General features: G+C 40.1%; 1 protein-coding gene across 3 annotated transcripts in view; it reads left to right on the forward strand.

The window, feature by feature from the left end:
* unc5db (unc-5 netrin receptor Db) overlaps window positions 1-17,524 on the forward strand; it is a 280,431-nt gene that overhangs the window by 224,423 nt on the left and 38,484 nt on the right. For all 3 annotated transcript variants that reach the window (XM_005748230.1, XM_005748231.1, XM_013914697.1), the window contains one exon: window positions 12,294-12,465. In XM_005748230.1, the coding sequence (XP_005748287.1) occupies window positions 12,294-12,465 (172 nt within the window). The remainder of the gene's footprint in view (window positions 1-12,293; window positions 12,466-17,524) is intronic.

A 17,524-nucleotide genomic window follows, 5' to 3' on the forward strand; every position in this document is an offset into this window, starting at 1 on the left:
GATATAGGGTGTTGATGTCATTAGACCACACCCCTTCTCATTACAGAGATGCACATCACCTAATATGCTTAATTGGTAGTAGGCTTTCGAGCCTAACAAGCTTGGAGTAAGACAACATGCATGAAGAGGATGATGTGGATAAAATACTCATTTGCCTAATAATTCTGCACTCCCTGTACAAAATGACAGGGATGTAGCTCGCCTTGATGGGAGCCACTGACATAATAAGATGCAAACAGGGGTGGAAAGAGTGAGTTATGCCTGTCACGATGCAGATTTTCTGTATTTGAGGTTGATTTTCAAAGCAGTCACTCAATTTTCCATTACATGTTTTATACTGATGTTAAAAATTCAGCACAGCTCTTCTTTGTCCTCTATAGTTACACAATTATACACAATACATGGAAACCTCTCAATCTCAGAGCTTTTTAAGAAGTCCTGTAAACACAGAATCATGATAGAGTTTAGGAAAACTGCTTTTTTACATCCATAGTCACCAGACAGGTAGAAACTATGTAAAACATAAATAATAATGGATTGGATTTACATAGTCATATCGCGCCATCGGCTCTTCTGGCCAACACCAGTAGGCGGGAGGGTAAAGTCTCTTGCCCAAAGACACAACGACCAGGACAGAGAGTCGGGGATCGAACCATCGACTTTCCGGTTACAGATGCGCTTCCCAACCCCCTGAGCCATGGTCGCCCACATAAATAACACATGTGCAATATAAATTGATACATAGTAAAGATAAATAAAGAGTCATCGTAAGTTAAAAATGATCACAGATCTGCTGTGCCAATGTCGCTATCTGGCCTTTACTTCATAAAGTAATTTAAAGGAAGGAGAGTAAGTCTATGCAAAACTTATTTTTCAAGAGTAAAGATGACTGTTTTCTCCAGTTGCATTTAAAAATTAATATTTAGACATTCATTAAATAGATAATTGATTAAAAGAGACAATAAAAGTGACTCAATCATAGACCTCTATGGGAGATCTTAACTTATTAACACATGTGCATTACTCTCTTGGGCTAAGATATGTTTTTATAGAAGCAACACTTCAAAAAGTGTTAATGTAGTGTTACTTCACCAACACAATGCATCTTGGTTTACTTTTATTTATGTAGCACTAAATCATAACAATAGTTGCCTCAGAGTGCTTTATATCATATACAATAATACAATTAAATGACCCGCTATGAGCACTTGATGACAGCGGGAAGGAAAAACTCCCTTTTAACAGGAAGAAACCAGGCTCGGGGAGGGGGGCAGGGTGAGGGGAGGGGGACAGGATGAGCACTCCCATCAAATGACTTCATCTAGAAAAACAGTATTCTAATTTGGTGGAATGATAGTGTGTACTCAATTTAGGCAAATGTAGCCTTTATTTAGGTCAGTAATTACCCATTATTATTTTTTGCTACCTCAGGCATGACCAGGAGGAAAAGCAAATGGATAATTAGCTTTGTATGTTTCTTTATATTTTCAGGTTACAGGTAGCACTCTTTCCTAGGTTCTGTGACAACTGTATAGCATGCTCCATGGGGTCTTTGAAAGTCCTTACAGGTGTAAATCCTTTTGGTGTAGAGCTGCCTTCATCCCCTCCTTTAGATTCCTACCTGCTAGCAGAAACTGTTTACTTTCTCCCACCATCTTTTCTACCTTTGAAACTTTCAGCAAATATGTCAGGCTCCAACATGACAGTGTTTTGTGTTTTCCCCTTGCTCCTCATGCACTGAAAGATATTTACTGTTGACAGCAATTTTTCTTCTGGTGGTCTGTTAACTTTGTCATCTCACCATCTGTTAATCACCATCTGTGTCGTAGCAGGCCAGTGGACACAGAATTGCATCCTATTCTTTCCCACTACAGTGTCTTGCACCCAACCCCCCTCCAACCTACTTCTCCACACACTCGCAGTCCTATTAAAGCTATTTTCTTTAAGCTTTTCAAAGGCTCATCTAAATCTTGTGAAGTCGCGGTTTTGCTTAGGTCAGACATATTCGCTTTTGCCTTCAAGGTTTTATGAGCACGTTGTATTGTAAGATAAATCCTTCAACCTACTGAGGCAGAAGCAGCTTTGTTCTCGTAGGAAAATTACTTTTTCTGATGAAATTATATTCCGCAGATGTGCTTTATGAAAGAGGCCCAGGTGATAATTCAGGGTCTGGTTTAGTATATTGTTTATAAGTTTTTAATTCATAAATCCCACGAACAGACCAAGCAGCACTCACAGAGTAAATTGCAGGATTGGTTTTATAGAGTTTGAGGGCTAAAAACTGATTATCTGTTATACATAGCTGTCAGTGCACCAGTGCATAGGTGTGACACGACTTCCTGCTTGGATGCCTGGCCCTCTGGTTAAAATCCTGGCTGCTTCTACTCTGGGTGTCCAAACTGATCTGTTTATCAGGATGGAGAGCCTTTTTAGCACCTGCTTACGCAGGTCCAGTCGTGGTTGAGAGATCCCACTGCACAGTGTTCTGGATGAACACATTGTTCGTGGTTTCGGTTCAGGGCTCACAAATCCCACTGTCCCCACCAAGGTGACATTACACTTTAGAAAAAAAGTCTTGTCTTCCTCAGGACAGAGATCCATCTTCATTTGAAATGTTAGGCTCAAACATAGATGAGGAAATCTGCAGTTTGATGAGGAAGATGAGATCTGTCCTGTTCTGATGCTGAACCTAATGAGCCTAATATTTAATATTATCATTCAGTACTAGAGTATATTAATAACTTAAGTCTAAGGTTTGTGCTTCGTTTTCTCTATTAACCATGAGTGTTTAACAATGTATAGGAGCTCAGCATTAATCCCATTAGTAAAACAACATTGTCACATCATGCTTGTACACTGTACTGTACTTACTTGTAGGTGTACATGTGAGTGTGAATGGTTGTCTGTCTCTCTGTGTTGGCCATTCAGCAGACTGATGAGCTATGGGAGCAGGGATAGATTACAGCCCCCATTCGAATTGGATAAGTGGAAGAACATGGATAAATAAATTTCTGTGTATGTAGATGGCAACAGCATTTTTCACAAATTATCACAACTAATCACCATATTACTATAAGCAGATTGCATTTAACTGCCAACCTAAGCCATTGCAAACTGATGTCAGACTACAGCAAACTGGCTCCATCATTATGCAATCTTATTAACAGGGGTGCACAAAAGTGGTCAAAATAAAAGACGCGCACCAGATAAGAAATTGCAACATGCGTTTGCGTCCATATAAAAGGCACTGTTTTTGTCCGCTAGAGTGGGATTTTCACGGCATATTCTGCACCACATCTCTGTGCATTCACCTCCTGCAACCACTTTTCCAAGAATATGTGCTTCTTTTGCAGTTCGGACTCCTTCTGACATTTCTTTGGAGGTGGAGGAACACCAAAGTAATTGCTTAAAGGAGCTTCTTCGACATCTTTAAGAGTTCTAAACAAATGTCTGTCATCCTCCAGAAAATCTTATGTACGCAAACACGCGTTGCAACTTCTTATCTGGTGCTCATCTTTTTTTTTGACAGCGAATGCGCACCTACGGACCACTTATGTGCACCCCTGTTTATTAACATCTTGACACACCAAAGTTGTTTTGAATATGGCTACTAACTGCGAGTGGTTTCAGACTTTACCTACGTCTTTGAATAAAACCATCTTTATTACGACTGCCTTCAGTCGTAATAAATTTGGGCATCAGCAACCACTGTTTTCCCTAATGTGAAAAGGCACATGTAGCCTCAATCACGAGAACAACAAAAGCAGGAAGAAGAAAAAACGAGGGAAGTAAAACCACAGAAAGCTACATGAGGAATTAACCTTCAGAATAAAGTAGGAAGTAACTAAAAGTGTAGCCCGGGGGGAACACAAAAGGCACAGAGACAAAAAAAACATTACAACAGGAATTAGAAGCAAAGATCATTTTATCTGCTGTACAAAAGCAACAGAAATAGTGCTTCAACCTTAGCAAAACATACTATTGTTTGTATGCTAGCTTCACAAGTATTTCAAACATTTATTTCAATAGTTACGGTAATTTGGTGTTATTTTTAGCAATCTGAGTAGCACTCTCAGTGATAAGTGACCAAATAGCATGTTGAGTTGTTTCAAGTGATTAGCCTTTTTGCTTGTTCTCATTTTCCCAGTCAAGTGGGTTGCAGTGCGCCAAGGTCCTGGGACTAAAGATGAAGTGGTCTCAGAGTTAGTTGAATAGCAATTGTAATAGCGTTACAAATCAATGCTTAATGGTGCTTTTTTTTTTTTACTCTTTGCACAAATTGGTGATTCAAGTTATTGTTAATGCTCTCCAGAACATTTATGTCAATCAGCTACTGTAGCTTTCACAATGCTGTTTTCATGTTACGCTGCATTAGAGATTTTGCAGAGTTAAAAGGTTGGTTAAAGCTAAAAGTAAGTCTCCTAAAGGAGCCTGTTTGATTAATGTATCCATACACCGCATAAGGTGCCTGCATTAACTTAAAATGGACAAAGGCACAGTGGGACAAACAGGTGGGAGACTACAAGCAAATAGAGGTGAAGCTAATGGAGTGTGCTAATGTGTGCATTTATTAAGTCTGCCGTCACCACCCCCGACCCAGTCTGCCACTTTGTGCAGCTCCTGGGGTCCCCGAGGAGTGAATCACTGCTCACTTTAAATAATGCACCTCCTCTAGGCGCTCAAGAAGCTGCCGTATAGGGCCCTTCATCGTGATGACAAGTGGAATTGAGAAAAGAGACTGCTAGCCTCAGGCGCTTCAGGCTGCTGTAGGAATCTGGGGCCTGAGCTGCAGGCTACTTAAGGAGCAGGTAATCTGCTCCTTCCCTGCACTTTGCATTAAATGTGTGATCAGGCTCAGTGCTGTTGGCTGATGGGCCAAGAGCTCTCTCAGGGCCAGTAAAGAGTCGGACTGCTGTTGACATAACTGAAAAACTGACTGAGCTAACAGACATAGGGCAGAGGGTTGTGCAATGAGATAGCACCCGGCCTGATAAGCAGACAAAATCAGAATACCTCACCCCTCCTTACCAGGACGGATGCTGAAGCAGTAATTGGGAAGTCTGGAGTAGATGTCAGCACCCAGAAAGAGCATTCACTGTGAAGGTGTTCCAACAGACAGAATCTGCTTTTAATTCTGATAAGCTGCTGTAATGGCAGAGGAGCTTACATAACACATCACTTATGAAAAAGTCAGAAAAGTTTCCAGCAGGTGGAGGCGGGAGAAGACATAAATAAAATTGAAGTATCATTTTGGAGGCTGTTAAGACAATTATGGCTGTATGAACATGACATTGCAAGTAAACAGGCAGTTGTTCTGGGTAAATCACATGCCATTTAAAAGCATGCTTTTATCTAGCAGCAGCACAGCAAGTAGCATGGCTGCTCTCTGTGGGAAACACACCCCTAACTGCTATGGTGTTGGTGGCATGCTGTATCCAGCGGGCTGCTCAGCAACATGAGTCAACTTTCAGTCTTTTGAACAGAAAAGTAATGAGCAATTTTAGGCCTGCACAGAATAAAAGGAGTGAGACAGTGAGAAAGAAAAAATAGTAGATGTGGTGTGTAGATATGACTTTGACTTTTATTAGCTGGTAAGAATTTGGACGGTATTATTCATGGAATATGAAATGTCTCATACATTTCTGCCTTATTACACCTTCAATCACATCTTTGTAATTTCAGCTTCAATTTCTACTGGTTCTAATAAGTTAACTGCTGAAATCCAGAAAAAATAGTTTGCAAACAATATTCCAAGTTACCCAAGCGCATTTCCGTGCAATCATCCACTGCAGTTAGCCATCTCTTGTACATGTATATATAGGGACAGTTTTAATCTTGATGGTGTATTTTGGCTTCCCACAACTAAATGAACATGATGGAGCGATATTAAAAACACCAACTGCCAACTGAAGGCAGAGCAAAAGCAAAATAAGTGTTCCCTAAATCAGTATCTGACTGCGTGCCTGGCCCAATAATTGCTGTTCCCTGCACGTTGCAGTTTGAAGTTTCCTGGACTTGTCTGGATGAGTAAGACTGTATTAAAATACAGATATACAACAAAATTCCAATATCTGGCATTACAGACGACAAAGAGTGTATCCTTTGGTATCCTTAACTTGGAAATACTGGCAAGTGATGTTAAATAAGAACAAATCAGACTGCAGTATACAGTAACAGTATAGTGTGTATTGTCTCCATACTAGACAGCATAAAGTTGGTAAAAACAACACCACAGTACCACAAGCTAACCTCTTTATCTCGTACAAACTATTTTCAAGAAACGTTTGAATAACTTAAGTTTGTTTTGCAGGACGTTTCACAATATAAAAATGCATAATTTATCGAAACACATCATATACAGATCTTATATGTGATTAAAAATGATCACATTGCATGTAACTGTCAAATTTGTAGTTTATCAAGCTTCACTGAGCAGTTAAATAATTCTCTTCTTCCTCTCTTGTCCTGTCTTTTTTACGGCAGCTGGACCTTTAGCTAGCTACAAACTGTGCAACAAACTTCACACAGATTGTGTTTGCTGATGTTTGTTGAGCTGATACAAATTTAGTATTTAAAATTAACTGATAGTTTAAAAAAAACATTACCTCCTTTATGCTTGCTCCTCTTCTCTAGTGCTCGCTAAATGCTAAAGTACCGAGGCTACAACTTGCAACGTTAAAGTGGGATGGAATGAGTGCCAGTGATACCACTGAACATAAAGTAACAAGCCTGTATTCAAAATAAGGATAAGGAGTATAAGGAAGGATTAAATTTAAGAAATGTAAGAAATGTAAGTGTAAATAGATACATACTCAAGTAAAGTACAGAGTACAGTAACATACAGTAATGAAGTACTTAAATAGTTACTTCTAATCTCTGGCAGTAATTCTTATTTTGAATTGTTAACTCGCCATAAAAGTGTTCAGACTCTTAAGTGTTCAACGCTGTAACTGTTTGGCCTGTGGAAGAAATCTCCACCAACTTATTAGAGATCATCCTCAGGCGACCACACACAGTTGCACCACAAATATAAGCCGGCTTGACAAAAACTGTACATAGGGAGATGTTTTACTGCAGAAGTAAAAAAACAAACTGACTGAAGTTCCATCCATCTGCATTTCAAGAGCGCAATTGGCATTTGTCTTACGATATCTGAATTAGCAGGTCCACCACTGGCACCTTGTGCTTTTCACAGATGAGAGCAGGTTCACCCTGAGCACAAGTGACTGATGTGAAAGGGTCTAGAGATGCCATAATGAATGTTATGCTGCCTCTAACATGATTCAGTGATGTAAGTGATGGCCTAGAGAGCCATATCCAAGAAGGGACACACAGACCTCTACAGGCTAGGCAATGGCACCCTGAATGCCATTAAGTTTAGGGATGAGATCCTTGGACCCACTGTCAGACCCAACACTGGTGCAGTGGGTCCTGGCTTCCTCCTGGTGCATGACTGTCCAGCCTCATATGGTGAGAGTAAGCAAACAGTTCCTGGAGGACAAAGGAATAGATACCTTTGACTTTTTTTTTGTCTTTGATTTTTGTGTGTCTTTGAAGTCAGTCCTCTGTGGGTTGATCATTTTCCTTCCCATGAAGCGATGAGGCATCCTTTCATCCGTAGCATATTACCCAGTATAGACAGATATATTGTTTTTTTCCTTTGAGATCATGAGAATGTGTTTTTTGACAAGTGTGTATCTATGTCATACAACTTTATACTTCTGCTCCACAATATTTTGGATGCAAATATTAGACCTTTAGTTTAAAGCTATAGTCAGTTCTTCTTTTGCAGATAATAAAATCTAAATCTACAAGTGTATTGTAGATTTATGCTTCCCAGTAGTAAGTAATTAAATTCAATCTTTCAATCATCTCCAGCTGCAATATTAATGAAACGATCCAACAATATAAGGTATTAATTTCTGAAACTGTGCGTATGTATTACCATACCAGCACCTTTACAGTAAGTTTTTGCTGTTTGTTGCTCCTTCCCTGTCTCTACCTTCCAGTCTGTCTTCAGCTGTCAGTATCTAAAAAATTAAAGATAACACAATTAAAACAGAAGCATCTGCGCCTCGCATATGTTAGATTACAGGTTTGTGAACCACTGGCTCAGATGATTATACAAAAAGACTCATAGCTCAAAAATCATTGGCATCAATCTGCCTGTTTAAATCTTAAAATGCAAAATCTGCATTGGAAAAAAGTATCAGAATTATGCAAATGTTGTAAGACTAACAAAGTTCAGTCGTATTTTCAGTGGAAGTGGAATCAGAATAAATACAAAAGTTATTTCTGCAGGACAAAGATTTTCACTCCTGTGTGTGTACAATACATGAATGTCACATTCAAATCAGTCTTTATTAAGGTGCAAAAGTAAAAGTTTGGACTAAATCCTGTAATATAAAACTAATATATGTTATTTATCAAAAGGGAGCTTCAGGTACTGTGGTTGCTTTAAGTGGGTGCACACAAGTTTTCTCCAAATATATTTGTTGAAGCTGACCTTGCCAGCTTGTTTACACACTCATCCAACCAAATCTGACAGCTCGTCATATCGGAAGTGTAGCAGTGTTTGTGTTTGATATCACTTTTATGGACAGCTAATTTCTCACAGCAATGCTTAGAAGGAAAGGACCGTGAACTTTGCGAAAGTTCTGCCGCTATTGCTTAATTCAGCAAATAATTATGTAGCACATAAACATTATTCTTGACAGGAAGTCTCAGCAGGTTGCCGGATGAATGCTAAAAGAAATATTAAATAAGATCAAACCATACAGAACACAAAGAGGAACCAGTCACTCAATGCCAGGCGCCAACTTTTAATCTCAGTATGAACTCTGCTTTCTGGGAGCAGCACACTGAAAGGGGGTCATCAGACAAACAGGCATAAAAGCACCAAGCCTCGCTGTCAAACATGTTTATGACCCTGTGGAAAAAAAGCAGCGGTCAAAGCAGAGCTTAACAAAATGTGCTTGCATCTTGTTCCCCCGGCACTCCACTGCAAGGCTCATATCCACAAACATTCTGAGAAAAAAAGGAGTTTCAGTGTGATTTAGGAAAAGTGTCAGAACAGCTGTGAGCACGTAGCAGACTCAAAGTTTTAGCTTTGTGAGGCGATGTTGAGACATTTTGCTGGGCTAATCCTTTCAATAGGTGTGATTGGCTGATTTTAAAAAAATGTAGAGCGAATGATTGATAGTGAAATATAGACCTAATCATAAAATTGACTGTTTAGAAATAGTGTGCATGTACATGTGTATGTTGGTTTTGCTTAAGTTTAAGTGACATTTATCAAGGTTAAAGTTGAAAAAGTTGATGCTGTCTGAATCACTTAACGCACTTTAAGAAGGCATACGAATGGTTGCGTAATAATTTGATGGTCCAAAAAATCTGAATTAAGAGCTAACATTACCTGTGAATAGATTTCATCTTTAGGAATGATTTATTGATTATTATTGCTTAGTGTTTGTATGGGCTTGCTTGAGGTTATCTATCAGATCTTTTTTCCTAACTTGATATTTTTTTGTGTTGTAACCCTACAACACAAAAAACTGAGAAAACCCCAACAGCCATACGACCCCCTATGAGCAAGCATATTGGTGACAGTGGAAATGAAAAACTTCCTTTTAACAGGAAGAAACCTCCGGCAGAACCACGCTCAGGGAGGGGCGGGGCCATCTGCCGTGACCAGTTGGGGGGGGAAAGGGGAGTTTCAGATTGATTTTTTTGTTCACTGTGTCATTTATTTTAATGCTATAAAAATAATTCTTAATATTATACAATTGTTAGAAATATTGTTAGAAATGTATAATAGGTATATATTATATTATATAATGTATAATATGATCTGATAACACAGAAACTTTAATTATTGCTCCTGACCATATGATTCCAGAAATAGGGCAGCATATCAGCTTCTTAGACCCTTATTTAAAAACCTCGCGTCATATTTGACAGCTCGATGTTGCTTGAGTGACATTCCAAACGGCTGGCCCAGAATTGTTTTTATCATTTAAGAAATATTTCAAAACTCAGACTAATGGTGTCAAAGCCTGAACTTGAGATGATTATTCATGCTTTTATTTCTTCACATTGCGACTTCTGTAATGGTCTTTTTACTTGTTTTAACAAATCAGCTTTAAATCGTCTTCAGACTGTGCAGAATCCTGCAGCACGACTCTTAACAGGAGAGGATCTCATATCACTCCAGTTTTGGCCTTCCTTCAGTGGTTGCCTGTAAATTTTAGGTTTAACTTTAAAATTTAAGTTTTAACCTTTAGGGCCCTACATGGTCAAGCTCCCCAGTACATCTCTGACCTGCTGAAACGGCATTCCTCTTCCCGAGCTCAAAGGTCATCATGTCAGAGACTGGTGGTGGCCCCACGCACTCGATTTAAAACTCGTGGTGATCGTGCCTTTCAGGCAGTGGCACCAAGGTTGTGGAATTCTCTCCCACTGGTTTTATGCTGTACAGACTCCATTGATTCTTTTAAAAAGCAGCTGAAGACATTTTTATATAGGTAAGCTTTTAATTAATTTGTTGTTTTTATGTTGTATTTTACTGTTTTACGTTGTTATTTGTTGTATTTCATTCTTTTCATTTTTCTTTTTCTTTGTTGTAAAGCACTGTGTGATTTTTATCTGCGAAAAGCACTATATAAATAAATTTTACTTACTTACTAATATACATAGTGAGGTGCCCCTAAATATCCCTAATCTTAGCTTTATTTTGAGGGGTTTGCACTGGGTTTTCTGACCAGATTTTTTTCTGACTGCTGTTCAAATCTTTGGATTTGCACACTTCTCCTGTTTGTGACACACACATTACCAGCCTGATGCCTAGTAGTTAGTAGTGCATTCTTTTTGTTGTTTTAATGTATTCATCAGGGTGCTGGTGAAGTACTTAGGGGTGTGGCTAGTGTTAAACAGGGATAGTTCATGTCACCTTTTAAATTAAAATCTAATCTTTTGATATAGATTTTCTAGTCTATTTAGGTGAAAGTTTTATATAAAGCTAGATAGAAAAAAGCCAATCAAGTTATCTACAAAGTACTGGTACAAACAAAGGAAACCCTCTACTTTAGTACAAAAATAGATGCCAGTTGTGTAAATAAACTGTCAATTTCTTGAATCATGAACTGCTGAGTCAATCTGTTGCTGTGTTGTGGATTTCTAGCTGTAGTCGCTAGTGAATGTCTTCCTTCCTTCACTGTAATTCGTTATAGTGGAAGAAATGTCAAACTGCGACGTATTACAAGCGTGATATCAGAAAATGATGGTGAAAAATACAAATCTAAGACACAAGTCGTTGTAAATTAATGGCACTAACACAACATTAGGCATTCCACTGCACTGTAGAGGTGTCTCATACACTAAAGCTGCTGCTTTAGTGTATGCCTCATTCAAAGGAAGAAGTCCTAACAAACCAAGCCTCTCATATCTCTGACCTGATGACTGATTAAAGAGCTTTGTTGAGGTGTTCCTCTCCTGTGTCATGATCTGCCTGCCCTCTTTCTCAGAAGCTCAACCAGAGTCACTGCTGCCGCCACCGTCCACTGGCAGGACCTGTTTGTTGTAAGCTGCTTTTAATGAGCGAACTCCAAGTCGCCGGCAAGAGTTTTTCACCTGTGCTTGAACTAATTCCAGCAGCCTGGCTGTGTGGCAATAACTTGAACTTGGGGAGCAAGGGTTCAGCATTTTCACTCATGGCCATTCAAACTTGGAAGTACCTGCCTGAAGGCATGTTTTGTTGGCAGTCCACCTCTTTTCATGAGCTCATTAATTTGTTGGTTCGCTTGCAGCAGCAGAAGCGCAAGTGCAAAGAGAGATGTTATGCACATATGATGGCTCTACTAAATAGAATGTGTTAAATATGGACAGTCATAAAGAGCACAGCAAGAAGTCTTAACAATGCTTTCAAATATAATGGAAAGCAGTGGATAGCAGTGAAGCTGCCCCATCATAAATATGGAGCTTCAAAAAATATAGGTAAAGAAGTGAATGGAGCATTTCACCTTGCTACCAGCTGTTTTTCAGTCTTGCAAAAAGGCATTTTGTTGCACAGATTGCTTCAAAGACAGCTGTGCAAGCAGCTCATAGCTGCAGTAAATGCATTTATGACGCACAGTGAGTCCAGGCATCAAAAGGTACAATTATACGAGAGCCGAGGCATCCATTCTGCTGACGTGTCTCCACCTGTGAACACAGGCAGTGTCTGTTGTCTGCAGTACTGTAACTTATTTCCTCGTATCACCTAATAAGATTTGCATTTACTCTCTGTGTGTTTTTAGTGTCCAAACACTGGACAGCTGTGAAATCCTCCTGGGCCCAGAAGTAACATACGGACCTCCTGGCCTGGATCTCTTCTGCCCAGTGGCCATGACCATCGCCCACTGTGCAGAGGTGGACGCCGAGAACTGGAACATCCAGCTCAAGAGGAGAACCCAGGACAGCAAATGGGAGGTGAGAGCTGCAGGGAGAATGTCCTTCAAGCACAGTGCAGCGCATTGCAATGTCACCTGGGCCATAGGCAACATGCAGAGAGCCATTCCACTTCCTATTAATCGTATTTTGCTTAAAACAGTTGCAGTCTACAAAATGTAGCAGGCCTTTGAGAGACAATTTTCCAATTAGTAGATAATCTCCTTGTTTGTGTAGTACACTTCATTGATGACACCATTAATATTTGATAACCAGGTATTAAAAGGGTAGCCAAATCACAACAGAAACTTCCAGGAGTTTGTATAAGATGCATCTGGCTGTTGGTGGTTGAAGGTGATGCTATCAGGAGCTAGCTGAATGGGTCATTCTAAAGAGTATTAGAGTAGTACTGTAGGGTGCCACATGTTCCTACGTATTCAGTTTGCAGTTGCAGTTTCAGATCTATTCAGATCATTTCTTGAAGTATGTTTAAACATGACAAAAAAACAGAATGAATATATAAAAAATTACAGCATTATTCCATTAAAAGTAAACAGTGTCCAGAAAGTGAGCTGCCTTGGCAGAGGTTGGCTCTGAGTGCTTCTTGTTATTTAATTTTATCAGCAATAAAAGGCAGTGCAAACCCTGCTACAGTAGATTATGAATGATAGTGAAGCAGAGATGTGTTGACCTAACAGATAAACCAAAGAAAACACACATTATGTAGTCTATCTACTGATGACCTCAAGCATTGGGGACTGAAATCAGAGTGCCCTAAATACCAGTGGCCCATTCTTTTGCGTGAATTAGTAGGAGAATAGGACCAGTTTCCACCCATTGATCACCTTTCTCACTTCTCGTAAGCTACAGCAGTAATGGCCAAGCAGATACTGGCTCCATCATGCTTGTCTGAGATGATCCATCTCACATGCATTTCACCACTCTGCTGTTTCCACTGAACAGGGGCAATTTTTTGCCAGAGCAGCTCATATCTATGGAGCATGAAAGACACTTGCAGATGGAAATAAATGCCTATATTTATTTTCTGCTAGATATGCTGGAAGAGATTCATGGTTCCACACACCTGTTTAACAAAGATAAAAGCATACAATAAGCAAAAACACAGTGTGTTCCACTTCAGACACACTGCCAATTAGAACCACACTGCAGCTGTAATCAGTATATAGGATAAAGGAATTACACAAACAGTGTGCCCACCATACTGCTCTGTTGTTTACATGGTTAAATATAATTCGTTTATCCACGCAACTTCACTTCCAACAGATGCGTGTAGACACCTGGTGAAAAAATGTCTTCAGTGCTGAGGTGACAGGAGGAAATTCCTGTTCCTTGAGTTCTGGTTCATCCCTCACAGAAGCCATCTGCTTTTTAACGAGCTAATACAACCAATGCATAAATCTCAACCGCACAACAGCCTGCGTATCCCAGAATGAAGCAAATGCAGAAATAACAAAAATTGCAGGCCACTTGAGGCTGTGAGCGAGTCATTACTGATATACTCCAGTGTTAAAATGCATAACTTTACAGCTGGATAAAAAAATATATAATTAATGCTTTATTTACCAAGATACATTCTTGGTAAATAGACTTATTTTGTAATTTTGACTATAAAAGGAAAGCACTCCAGTCCTTTCAGGAAGCGTTTGATTTTCCCTCTATAGCAAAATGGGCATAACTAAGGTAAATAAAGGGTTAAGACCTAATACAAAAATGGGTTTTGGCCTCTATTGCTGCTTTAGCACTTTTAAACAGCTATTATGAGTTAATGTTTTTTAATGGCATAACCATTTAAAATGCATTGAGGGTTTGCATTATTATTGGCATATTCCTGCTCTGTCTCATGTTTTTCGAGTTGCAAGGGTTAGAGGCGAGGTATGCCCTGGAGAGGTCGCCAGTCTGTCGCAGGGCTAACACATAGAGACAGTCACAGTCACTCACATTCACACCTATGGGCAATTTAGAGTTTCCAATTAACCTGTCCCCACTAACTGCATGTATTTGGAATGTGGGAGGAAGCTGGAGCACCCGGAGAGAACCCATGTAAAGAGAACATGCAAATTCCACACAGAAAGACCACAGCCTGATGGTGGAATTGATCTCAGGACCTTGTTGTTGTGAGGCAACAGTGCTAAGGGTCACCATGCTGCCCCTTTCAGGAGGATTTCAAAAACAATTAGTCTTTCTGTGTAGTTCATTGCAGTAATAACCGTCTTAGAAGAATGCACTCAAAGCATTTCTGCGCTATGTTATTTGTGAACATAGAAACAGGTATCTGTTGTACTCATGTAGTTTATCTGGATATGGTCACTTCTCACGCTGAAAAAAACAGTACAATGGCAGCAGCTATCAAGAACCAGCAGGCAACATTACAATGGCTACGTCTGTTTTTTATATAAAGTCTCAACAATCTGTAAGCCTAATTTGCTTTCAACCTTAAAGCTGAAAGAAAAAGACGGTTTTAAATTAACAGTGAATTGGTTGATACACAGGTATTGCTTGTAGTGACCAGTTTTACCAACTACGTTGTTCGAGTTATCTCTGCAGAGCCTTTCTAACAGTCTATGTAAGCAGGTGTTTTCAGGGACAGGGTAAAAAAAACAGGGAATATTCTTGCCTGCTTGCTGATACAGAGCACAGTTCATCAGTTCACCAAAAATCACACCTCTCCTTCCACTACCACCATACCCAGACAATAATTGTTTTGTTGCAAGCCCCTTTTAACAACCACCTCTCCGCCAGATCGCAACTCTTTCACTTGCACTGGAACTAATTCCAGCAAGTAACCTGAGTAACCTGTGTAGCAGTAACCTGAACTGAAGGAGCAAGAGTCTCCCAACATCCAGCGCTCACAGGCAGTCAAACTTCATTCATCAGGTGGACAGAAACAAAATAGAGAAAAAAAATAAATAAAAACACCTGCTTTCAGCTTTTCTGGTGTGTAGATTGTTCTCATTTGCCTCAACATTTGCATTCTATCTTATAGTCTGAAGTCCTTAGAGCGGTAAAACTATAAAAATGTCAAAAGAACGGAACGCAGCATGAACTGCATTACACTATCAGCTTAAACATAGAAGTATGGTTATACGGTGTGGTTTTAGCATGCATGCAACTTCATTGGAGTATATTGAGCAGTAAATTAAACTCACTGTTAACATCAGGATTGTTTGATAGTAAAATTTCCCCTTGGTTTATAATTTGGGACAATACCCGCAGTCAGTCTAATAAAAGGATGTTAAAGTCATGTCTCGTAACATTAGATGCCAGGGTTTGTTGACTCTCGCCCTCCTTCTGACAGCTGACCTTTACATATGTGCTTTGTGTGGCAAAAGGTAGAGTTACCGTGACATGTGACTTGTGAATAACGTGTTAGCCATAAAAGAATGTTGGGACTTTTGTGGGGAAGCCAATTGATCCGGGCTTATGCTCTCTGTGGGTCCAGAGGGTGACATAAGGCCACACTGTGGTAACACTGCCAGTACGGCGGGAGGAAAATAAAGAAACAATTACAGGATGTAATGGGCTGGAAGAGGCATGGCTGCTGTCAGCTAGTGGGAAGACTTTGGGGGTGGGGGGGTGTGTAGGTATCGATTAGTGGATCAGGAAAAGACATGGCACAGGGAATTCAGACGTGAGGCAATCAGGAGGAGAATCATGGAGATTATTTCTGTGCTGACCATCATTCTCCATTTACCCCCGCCAACACACCAGCCGCTCTGGGCACAACCAAGCATCTCAGCTCTTACAATGTGTTTTATGTTTCTCGCTAGCAGCTTTAGTCTGATGCTTTGCAACAACGAACCAAGTGCAGTGTTGCTTTCATCTGGATTTTAGCATCAGCAGAGGTAGATAAGAAAATGTGCATTTTTGACTAGGCCCCACTATGTATTTGTGACCTCAAGTCACAGACACAGTTTTGTTCCCCCATTTGCTCAACTTCAAATCGCACGATGATCATTTCACAAGCATTTAACCACCACTGCATGTTGACTCAGCTTCTGTCATTTGGTGGAATTGCTGTCATTGTCTTTATTGGGTGCATTTAGCTCCAGTGGCCTCATGGGAGCAGGAATTTGTTGCACCCACACTGTTAATGTGCCATATCATAATGGATTGCATTTATATAGCGCTTTTCTAGGCACAATTCCACTATTCATTCACTCTCACATTCACACACTGGTGGAGGCAAGCTACGGTTGTAGCCACAGCTGCCCTGGGGCAGACTGACAGAAGCGAGGCTGCCATATCGCCCAATCGGCCCCTCTGGCCAACACCAGTAGGTAGTAGGGTAAAGTGTCTTGCCCAAGGACACAACGACCTGGACAGAGAGAGCAGGGGGATCGAACCGGTTACAGATGAGCATCCCAACCCCCTGTGCCATGGTCGCCCCATAAATCCAGTTCCAGCAGTTGTAGCACACCAGTCTGTTTCTATAACTCACTGAGCACTCAACCTCCATAGAAAAACATGCCCCCTTAACAACACTGCTGCATTGTTCCAATGAAAAGTAGAGACGAGTGGTTTATGTTAGCTGAACATTTTACATCATTCCAGTGCAGCAAGCAAAATTGCTGCTCAGTTTTTACTGCTAACTGACTGTTTTTGGAAGATCACCTACCTGCCCATGCTTTCACATGACTTATATGCTGTCTATAATACGGCAGACCTGTGCACACATACATGCTTTTCAGCATCTTTATTAATTAAGTAGTGGAAAATGTGTATTTCCCAACCAGTTAGCGAGTATTTCCTAGACGTCTCTGGCTGTCACTTGGTAAAAGTGGTCTAAAAGAGGTGCTGCAAACACACAAACCAGAAAAAACAGAGGAAAAAGTAAACAATTACATTTTCATTGTATAATTTAATGGCTATGACCATCCCTAATGATCACTGTGACCTTAAGTCTAACATCAACAAGAACCCCCAGAATGACCTACAGTTCCATAATGCAGTCTTGTTACTAGCAGTGGAGTTTAAAGTCGATCAGATGAACTGTTGCAGAAACATGTGAGGAACACACACACACACACACACACACACACACACACACACACACACACACACACACACACACACACACACA

Source organism: Pundamilia nyererei, unplaced genomic scaffold (assembly GCF_000239375.1).
Source record: "Pundamilia nyererei isolate P.nyererei 1_Seehausen unplaced genomic scaffold, PunNye1.0 scaffold00217, whole genome shotgun sequence".
NCBI lineage: Eukaryota > Metazoa > Chordata > Actinopteri > Cichliformes > Cichlidae > Pundamilia > Pundamilia nyererei.